Consider the following 10,056-nt stretch of genomic DNA (forward strand, 5'->3'; position numbering starts at 1 on the left):
GTAATAAATGTTAGAGAATGACTTCTGTAATGTTAGTGGGTTTACATAAATAATTATGGTATAGGCAACTATGCTCATATGTAGGCCTACAATCCCAATGTTGACAGATGTATTTTTATGGCGTTAACAGCCAGGAGCTGATGTAGGCCTACTTTTCACTTCACTACATTGACTCCACTGGCATACTTTAAGGTCTGTTAAGTAAAACCCACAAGAAAGGACGTGTTTCATTCTGTCAGTCTGCCTGGGGCTTTTTCTCTTCACTTTCAGCAGAGATCCTCTAGGCTAAGCAGGAATTCACGTTTTGGGAGCGGCACATTCCACATCCTGGGATTTAGCTCTACCATAAATGGTAAGCTTGCATATTAACCGGTGACGTACCGGTAGGCCGACATCCCTAAAACAAACAAAGGCGCTCAGCTGAGAGGAGAAAAACATAAAGAGGGATCACTCTGCTCTGCTTTGAAAGCGTTTTCCTTTAGGCGAAAAGTTAACTCCATATGGCCATCTGAGGCCATTTATTAAAAGCATTTGAGCTGAATTTAAAAGATATTAAATAAAAGCTTTTAAATTGAAAAAAAAGTGAAAGGATTCACTTTAATTATTTTACTTGTTTTGAATAGTTGGTATTTTTTGCTGTAATTCAATAAGAGTCATGTCTTTGTTTAGCTTGCTGGTTTCAGTCAGGTTTAAAAATTGGTAGTATCAAATTCACAACAAGAATGAACAGAGTGGAGGGGAATATTGCATTTTCTCTACTTCTGTTATTTTCCTAATCAGAACACAACAAACATAACATTGTGAGTAACTTTTTAAATGTGTGTGTGATGCTTAGGCTAGATTTTATTCTCCGTTTAAAGGATAAGTCTGATGTCATCCTATCTTTCTCGTATTGTCAACAAATCCCAAGACCAACACCAACAATGCAATGGTTTGTCTCTCACTGTCTGACTTCCCTATCCTGTCTGTGGCATCAGCGCCAAATCTATTCACTCCAACTGAAGATGTCAATCTTTAATATGGGACACACGTGTACTCTTGCTGTTTCTTCAAAAGGAGCAAACATTTCCTGATTCAGCTGGGCACTGCAGTTTTTAGCAAGTGGTACTCAGTGGTAAATAGTGGATTTGGGGACTCTTTTGCAGATTGATACACATTAGATGCATATTTACAGCAGCAGGACAATTCATGTGAGACTGACTCAAAAAACAAAACAAACTACAGTTCCTATGTTTATTGTATTGAGGGAACATGTCACGCAGTGATCTACTGTTCAGTTTTCGTTCCTACCCTCACCTATGGTCATGAAGGCTTGGTCATGACCGAAAGACTTAGATCATGCAGTTACAAGCGGCTGAAATGGGTTTTCTCAGGAGGGTGGCTGGTGGAAGCTCTTGAAGATGGATGGATGGATGTCACCCAGTGCAACTGATACAGTATATGTTGTATTATTTTTGGCACAGCTTTATTAGACCTTAGCCTATACATAGCCTAGATTTGTTGATTTTGGTCTTTTAAGAAAAATATATTTTATTAAAGTACGCCAATTTCTGACTGTGACCATGACAACATCTTTCCCCATCCCTGGAAGCTTGGTCAGCTTCCCCCACACACATTACGGAGTGATCCATTTTCACAATACACGATCTTTGTGCTCTACTCATCAGCGTGGAAACTTCAAAATCTATTCGTCCAACTGTAACCTGAGGGTCCTCCCCCTCCTCTAATGCTGCGGAGCTGGAGCCAGGCAGGGACTTTTGACTATCGACCACTGCACATGTCATATGCAGTAGAAAGAGAGTTGGTGGTCTGAGCCAGATCTTTAAGCACATTAACAGTCGACCCTGGTTTAAAAATAAAAAAACATTTTGCTATGCCTCTCCGGGTGGTCGTGCAGGGCCCTGGACCCTGGGGGTTCAGGCTGGTTGGGGGAAAGGACTTCGAGCAGCCACTGACTATTTCCCGGGTAAGTTTATGTTTTGTGTTAGCTGCTGCATTGTAACTCAGTGTAACCACACTTGGGCTTGTCCCGACAAAACCTGCACCTCTCGTTGTTTCCTCTCTACTTTACTGAGAGACCGGCTGGTAGAAACTTAGTTAACGTGAGCTAGTTTTAACAGAAGGCTAACTTCACAGGCTACACAGATATCTCTAATGTAGCTAGCGTCAGCTAACTTATCGTTATCAGTATTGGATGTTGTTTTGGGGTTTCTTGTACTTTCTGCTAACTTTTTGTCCAGTGGTTCACTCCTCTGTGTTTTAATGTGGGTTTTTTTTTAATGTAACTGTAAACTTTAGTGTAACGTTACAGGTTTAACAAACTTTCCCGAAATATACCACACTGTCTTAACGTTATCTCTCTGCGTCCTAACTTCAAATTAAAAGCATAACGTAACATAGAAGGCGAAAATCCAAACTGTAATTTACTGTTAATTAGTCATCCCTGAGTGTCGATGAACTCCTAAGCAACTATTTGAGTTAGCTGACAGCTTTTGAAGCACATTCTGTTGCTTTGTAACAGCATGCTATACATAAATGCAAAGCCTTATTATTACGTGCTGTGCAGTGTAACAGTAATGAAACAGAATATGACTCTCCTCTGTGTACTTTGGCTGAGTTGAGGCTCCTGTTCCTGTTGTAAATGTTGTGGCAGTGGTATGTCCACCCCACCCGTGGAAAAGTGATTAGGAATTCCTAGACCGTGCCAGAGTCTCTCTCTCTGCTTCAAACCTTTATCTTCTTATAAAGTGTCTACCATGGAGCGGCCCTCAGCCTGAAACACCTCTCTGCAAGTGGCTTTCCTTGTGCTGACTGTAAATAATGAAAGGTGTGTGAAGGTCAAAGTTAAACAATATGCCAGCAGAATTAAGCAGATCAGAAAAGAGGCTTTCAGACTGTAAGATTATATCTTGCTTACATACTGTGTTTCCCACATTCCAAGTTATTTTATACCTATGTGGTTATTTTTTGAAAGAATCTTGCTGAAAGTACAGCCTACATATTTATATTTGATTCCAGCAGAGAGCTTTGCCTCTGCAGTGGAGCTGCAACAAGTAATCGATTAGTTGTCAACTATTAAGTTAATCACGAACTATTTTGATAATCAAATATTTGGTATGAGTCATTTTTTAAGAAGTCAAAATTCCAGCTTCTTAAATGTGAATGTTTTCTGGTTTCTTTGCTCCTATATGACAGTAAACCGAATATCTTTTGAGTTGTGGACAAAACAAGACATTTGAGGATGTCCTTTTGGGCTTTGGTAAACACTGATCAATATTTTTCACCATTTTCTGACATTTTATAGGCCAATCTGTCGATTAATTGAGAAAATAAGTGACAAATTAATCAACAATGAAAATGATCATTACTTCCAGCCCTACTCTGCAGGCTCTTAATAAATCTTAAAAATGTGTAGTACGTACAGTCCAAAAGGTTGCTGTTTTATATTTTATTTTTTATCAATTATGTTTCCTGTGTTGTAGGTCACCCCTGGGAGTAAAGCCGCCCAGGCCAACCTAAGTATCGGAGACATGATCTTGGCTATCGACGGAGAACCGACAGAGAACATGACTCACTTGGAAGCTCAGAACAAGATCAAGGGGTGCATAGAGGAGATGGTGCTCTCCATAGACAGGTAGGATGTAGCAACATGCAGCAGTCTTGATCTGCATAGCCGTGGGCCTGAAAAACACTGAGTAATAGGAGACAGCTCAGCCAAAATCCAGGTGTTTTGGGGAGTGACGTTATGTGTATGATAGGATTTTTAAAGGCGAGTCTGTCTTTTCTTTCACTGAAACCTTTTGTTCGAGAAGTAAGTGTGTGTGTGTGTGTTGTAATTCTGTGTCCTGTCGGTGCATTACATCATACCTTTGTGGCAGCGGATGATCTCAAGCAGTGTGGATGTTGAAATGGACAACAAGCAGCTTGAAGCAAATATGTTTGTTGAAGTTAAGAGGGAATGTATTGAAAGCAGGGTGGGGTAAACAAATGAATATACCTGCAAGGTATAGAGATACAATATCATTTTCATGTGCAGCTACGCAGGAAAAATTGTGAAAGGAAAAACCCAATATGTGTACCATTTTTATTTTGTGCTTTCAGGATTTTAGCAACAATATTTATGAAGTCTTCTTGTCCCTCCTCTGTCCTGCAGGTCAGAAACTAAATTGTGGTCACCGCTTTCATCTGAGGAAGGGAGGACACATCCGTACAAGATGAATCTTGCATCAGAGCCACGGGTGTGTGTGTCTGCTGTCTCAGTATCAAAGCTGGATGTTTAAAATGACTCCCCCCTCCATTTAGATTTGAAATCGGGAATCCCATTCACAGGTAGCCATACAGTTTCTGGAAGCCTGCAAGTTCCTTTCCCACTACGCCCCCACAAAGGCTTATGGTCTATTTGTCTTTTTTTTTTCTTTGTTTAATACTGCCAACGATGAAGTCATTGTTTACTTCCCAACAGGAGGTTTCCTAGGAGACGGTAATTTATCAGCCAAGCTCTGACGCAAGCCTCAGTTCCTGCCCGCTGAGTGGAAAGTTGAGGCCAAAGTGTGAATTCATGTAGGAAACGGTGTGATGTGTCCCAACCTCTGTGTGTTTCACAAGTCACAGATGTGCATTTTTCTCACCCACACACGTTTCAAGCGCTTGTGTGGCGTCTGTCACTTTGATTTCGCTTCACTGTTTTATTATTTTAAACCATTGCTTCATACCTTTTAGGCTATTATAACATCGGTCAGTGCTACAGTTGTGTGTTCAGTTTCTTTGTGTAAGTTTACTTGCTCGCAGAGACTCTGGGGTATTCTGCAATTTAAATGACTGATGCTTGAAGCATGAGCTATATTTGGAGGCATTTCCGTGTTCCCACTGTGAAGCATGAGCTACATTTGGTGGTATTTATGTGCCCACTTTGATGGCATGCCAGCGACATGATGTGTTTGTCTTTCAAGGCCGTTAGGTTTAGCTATAATTAAGGCATAATCTACAGTCATACATTATCCTGCTAAATTATGTGTGACTTTGAGTCAAACTAGGAGCAGCAGTTGAAGAAGCAAATTAGTCTGTTTTGATGTTTTCAGTTGAACAGTTTACCAAGCCTCAGTTTTTTAAAGTCTGCAGTTGCAACATTATTGAATTCACTGTTGAAAACGCTAGAGGTTGGGTGTTTTCAAATATTGAGTAATGTTAATAGTATCACAATGTTGACTGCATGTTTCTGCAAGTGTGTAAAGAATTTGAAAATAAGATGAGTTCATCTGAAGGCTTCAAAAGTTGTGACAACCATTTCATAACTAAGAGGTTATGCATGATTCAGACAGAGTGCCAGTTCTTTCACAAAAATCTGATACCTGCACTCACCACCTGTTGCTTGGTTCCTCACAATTTTGCAGGAGGTGAAACCCATAGGCTCGACCCACAACAGGAGCGCCCTGCCATTTTCTGGTTTTGGCCCCAAAGTTGTGACCAACCAGTACAACAACCCCTCTGGTCTCTACTCTTCAGAGAACATCAAGAGCTTCAACTCCGCTGTGGACGAAGTTCAAACCATGGCTGCTGTTAATGAGCCCAACAACAAGTAAGATAAGTCTGAGATGACACCACTTTAGCCCCGTCCAAATTGAGACTGGAGCCCAAGGGGGTCATGATTTAGTCAACACAGAAATGCATTACCATTGATGTCCTTTACCAAAGCTGTAAAAGCATTGCTTGAGTTTAAAAGGGTCTCTGTGGAAGTTCGATTGCAGAGAAGTTGGAGCTGGGTCAATCAAATAATAATTTTCACTCACCTCATCAATATCTAATACTGACAGTATTTTATGTTTGATTATTGTTTTTTTTTAATAATAAAAAAATAATATGTATTTTTATTTTTTTATAATGATATTTAAACGTTAGATGAGTAATATATTGCCTCACAAAGGCACGCAGTGCATCTAAGAATCAATTATTTCATTGATAGAACAACACTCCCAGTAGAGTTATGATTAGTTCTCTTAGCAAAAATTGAGCTTGCAAGATTTAGGCTAGCTCCCAAAATGCTGGGTACAAATCAACGTTAGTAATTTGGATCCTTCTAAACAGAAGCAATTTTATTTTTAGTCAACAATGAAGGTGTCTGAGACCAAGACAAGTGCAGTGTTTCCCACAGAACTGTGGTGGCAGCTTTCTTATTATTAATTATTACATGCATGCATAGACCGAACAAAAGGTGCTCCACTGCTTATATTTACCACTGCTTTATATTTATTGCTAATATTGCCAGGTATTTTGTGATCAATTAATAACAGAACAATCCAGTATAAAGGCTACAGCTCCATTGCTTCACGCTGTGTATACACAGTAAAGAAGAGAAATCTGCTTTCTCACCGTCCTTGCTTCTACATCTCTGTTTGCTTCTCTTGGACTTGAAACGCTGTCAATGTCTCAACATCAGGGATGATAAAAACAAAAGTTGTTGTCACCTGAGAAGGTTTTGACATTTATGCATCCTGTGACTCCTGCGGACATATTGAAATGTACAAACTTGCTTTGTAGAGCTCCGTCAGATCCATCGCAGACAGGCAAGCGGCCGCCTGTAGTAGCAGATTCAGAGGTTTACAAGATGCTACAGGAGAACCAAGAGTCTGATGAGCCTCCTCGACAATCTGCTTCATTCAAAGTGCTTCAGGAGATTCTTGAGACAGGTACGAATCCTGGTTATTACTCACAGCTTCCTCAAAGGTAATCAAGAATTTCTCTTTTACAGTGTATGACTTTGGGGCACACACTTTCAGTTTTCATTAGAAAACCGATATATTTGGTTTTTCTGTTTCTTTGGTTTCATTCCTGGTTACTTATTGCTTAAAATGACAAAGTTCTAATGACGAGAAATACTATAGATGTGTGTACAACCAGTGGAACCTCAGAAAGCATGTTAAGATTGTTTATCTCTGTTTGATGTTTATAGGCGACTCTGATAAACCGTCAGGATTCAGGAGTGTGAAAGCACCTTCAACAAAGATTGGGTCATCAGTGGGGAACATAGAGAAGTTACCCACCTGTGACAAATGTGGATCCGGGATTGTGTAAGTATTTTATGATTCCTCAATACTGTTTTACAGCTCTGAGGAAGTGCACCAGAGCCAATAATGGCCCCAATGTTATTATGGGCCCCAGTGTTGTTGTCTCTGTTTGGAGTTTGTCTCCACCTTGTGGCTGAATTTAGTTAAGACCACAGGACAATTGTGTCACCTGTTTTCCTGAAGTCCTGTTGCTGCTGTTGCCTTTCAGTTAGCTCATATTCATGGATTTCTCCCAAAACATATTCTATACATGTTTTACATTTGAGTGGAGTTTTCTGTTTTAGATCAGGATCCCTAAAAAACTGTTAGTTTCTTGTGACGATCATTTCATTCTTTGTAGAGTTTGTGCCATTTTTGAAACGTATGAAAATTAACTTTGTTTCTGCATCTTGAACTGTTTGCATCAATGGCATGAAGCACCTGATGTAGCAAGAAAAATATTGCAGCCCTGGTTTAGGTTATGACTTATTTATATATTCAGTGTTGGGCCTCACTAATGCTCTTATGGCTGAATGGGAGTAAATCCCTGCGGCCAGGTTCAGACATTTTTGTTGAAAAACTTCCCAGAAGAGTGGAGGCTGTAATGGCAGCAGGTGGATGTCCAGTCTTTTTGGAATGAGTTTACCAATGACACATGGATGTAATGTTCAGGTGTCCAAATATTTTTAGCCATGTAGTGTAGTTCCTAACTGTTCAAAGCTCACATACCATCAAAAACCAATCAAAATCATTTAAATCCAGTTCATGAATTTTGTGTTAATCAAGTTTAATGTGATCTTTATATCTTCAGGGGGATGGTGGTAAAGCTGAGGGACAAGTTCCGTCACCCCGAGTGCTACACCTGTACAGACTGCGACATCAACCTAAAACAGAAGGGACATTTCTTTGTGGAGGACCAGATTTATTGTGAGAAGCACGCACGCGAGCGAGTGACTCCGCCTGAGGGCTACGACGTGGTCACTGTCTTCCCTAAGTAGAGCGCTCACTGAGCTCCGCCTCGGACTGCACGCCACAATGGGACACCACGACATAATCCAAGACATCGCAACATTTAGCTCGCTACTCCTAAGACTTTAAAATTGTCTTCTCTTGCATTATGCTTCAGGACAGTAAAGAAACACATCTTTGAAAGTGTTTATTTGCACATTAACTTTGGCTTCTACGAAAGGAAAAGTGATGAATACTCTTAAAATGACGGCATTCACTTTTTTCCCTCCATAAAATTCTGTTTCCATTGCATTGAATGATGGTCAGTTAGTTTAAGTAGTATTTGTCTTTGTATGTTGATTACGTTCTTTTGAATTATGGAAACAATGGTAAGCCGGACAACTTTTCCCTCCAAGGGACACGTTTTCTACAGTTTTATTAAATAAATAGACTTGCTTTTATGCAGCAAAACCACATTTGAATATGTCTACCAAATAAATGTTATCTTTGAACCAGTTCTGTTTTCCTAAATCATTGATTGTGCTTCATGGTCTTTCATCAAAACTGTTTAACATTGCTTTGCAAAAACAGAGTGAAACAGTCATGAAATCATTTTCTAAAACAAAGAAGTTAGTTACTTTCGAAAGTACCTCTTATGCAGTCATTTTGAACAGATTCAGTTTTGTGACTCTGTTTAAGTGCTTTTAAAGAATATATTTACACTGAAGGCAGAAAATGCTGCTCTGCTCTGTATGGGCACGTGTGTTTCATGGCAAATTAGGATCCCAATCGATGACACCTGCTCTGACATCACTGATCACTGCGTCTGAAAGTGCAACATGCCTAAAAGTTTTTCACCTCATAGAGAGCGGCAGCACTTTTGTGTTTTCTGTGAGTTATGGGCAGCCATTGCGAGTTCGTCACAAAAAGATGGAAGTCAAGAAAAGTCAACGGTGCCAAGTGTTTTTGAGATCACTTTCACCACAGAATGACTTGAAATAAATGGTAACGGGGATAACACTGGATTGGCCGCTTGATAAAATCTTACAGTTCATTTCATGAGCGCGTGTGTAACAGTTTCTTGGGTCAAAGTCAGCTGAAGTCATATAACCAGACTCTGCAGGTGATGCCGAGTCCCACTCCGCAGACAGAACACTCGCTGGGCTGCTGAGATCTGATCCCACAGGTACGTAATCCGGAGTGTGTCCGTGTTGGTCGGCCATGCGCAGAGTCTCGGTCAGAGCCCAGATGTAGTTGTGGGCAAAGCGCAGAGTTTCGATTTTTGTCAGCTTCGCGTCTTCGGGCAGTGCCGGCAGGATGCTCCTCAGCGCGTCCAGAGCGGAGTTCAGGTTGTGCATCCGGTGGCGCTCCCTGTCGTTTGCCTTCATCCTGCGCCTGCCCCGCTGTCCACACTTCTCACGTCTGGTTTTGTGTTTTAGATTTTCCATTGAGAAGGCTTCCCCTCTGATAATAGTCAGTGGTTTTCGAGGCAAATTTTCACCGGAGTCATTTGAAGTGTCTCCAGCTTCCTTCATTGGGCTGCGAACAGAAAACCGGCTGAGCGTCCCTGCCTCTCTGGATGTGTGCAGGTCATTGGGGGCGCACCGTAATTTAGGAGACATCCTGTGCAATTTAAAGTTAAATGTAATCAAAACTCTGATGCATAGCCACAAAAGCAAAAGAGCATGTATCACTGTTTTCCAAGACAAGGGAACAATGTTTTAAAGAGTCATCCTAAACGTCTGTCTTTTTTTTTTAGAATGAGTTCACTTTTGTACATTCAGGTTTTTACTTCTTTAGAAGATTTAAGTGATAAAATGAGACAGAATAAGCTTGTAACTGAACCACTATCTGGAAAAGATCAAATAACATAAAAAGAATTTAAGATGGGTGAATATATTTGCACTTACTTGACAGGTGATGCTTGGATGAAGAGACAGCCAGTCGTCCTCGCAAATCCACTCTTGTAGCTGGAGGCGGCTGATACTATATGTGCAGCTGACAGTGAGGGATGGATGCGCATCTCTGTTATTTTTATATGGCCTTTATCTTATCTTTTTGCATGGTG

General features: G+C 40.6%; 2 protein-coding genes across 2 annotated transcripts; one reads left to right on the forward strand and one right to left on the reverse strand.

Moving 5' to 3' along the window:
- The first annotated feature begins 1,707 nt into the window (after positions 1–1,707).
- Positions 1,708–8,503, forward strand: pdlim1 (PDZ and LIM domain 1 (elfin)). The gene is made up of 7 exons (XM_046071223.1): positions 1,708–1,966; positions 3,483–3,634; positions 4,154–4,238; positions 5,391–5,575; positions 6,535–6,683; positions 6,947–7,064; positions 7,852–8,503. The coding sequence occupies exons 1-7, from the start codon at positions 1,874–1,876 to the stop codon at positions 8,036–8,038; spliced, it is 969 nt and encodes a 322-aa protein (XP_045927179.1). The 5' UTR covers positions 1,708–1,873; the 3' UTR covers positions 8,039–8,503.
- Positions 8,408–10,056, reverse strand: neurog3 (neurogenin 3). Its single transcript, XM_046071224.1, has 2 exons — positions 9,899–10,056; positions 8,408–9,611 (listed from the first exon to the last, which is right to left on the reverse strand). Exons 1-2 carry the CDS (start codon positions 10,009–10,011, stop codon positions 8,936–8,938), a joined length of 789 nt encoding a protein of 262 aa, XP_045927180.1. The 5' UTR covers positions 10,012–10,056; the 3' UTR covers positions 8,408–8,935.

Source organism: Micropterus dolomieu, linkage group LG15 (genome assembly GCF_021292245.1).
Source record: "Micropterus dolomieu isolate WLL.071019.BEF.003 ecotype Adirondacks linkage group LG15, ASM2129224v1, whole genome shotgun sequence".
NCBI lineage: Eukaryota > Metazoa > Chordata > Actinopteri > Centrarchiformes > Centrarchidae > Micropterus > Micropterus dolomieu.

Coding starts and splice junctions, on each gene's coding strand:
- pdlim1 (XM_046071223.1), top strand. CDS start 1,874: ATGCCTCTCCGGGTGGTCGTGCAGGGCCCTGGACCCTGGGGGTTCAGG. Junction 3,635..4,153: donor ATGGTGCTCTCCATAGACAG/GTAGGATGTAGC, acceptor TCTGTCCTGCAG/GTCAGAAACTAAATTGTGGT. Junction 5,576..6,534: donor GTTAATGAGCCCAACAACAA/GTAAGATAAGTC, acceptor CTTGCTTTGTAG/AGCTCCGTCAGATCCATCGC.
- neurog3 (XM_046071224.1), bottom strand. CDS start 10,011: ATGCGCATCCATCCCTCACTGTCAGCTGCACATATAGTATCAGCCGCC. Junction 9,612..9,898: donor ATCCAAGCATCACCTGTCAA/GTAAGTGCAAAT, acceptor TAAATTGCACAG/GATGTCTCCTAAATTACGGT.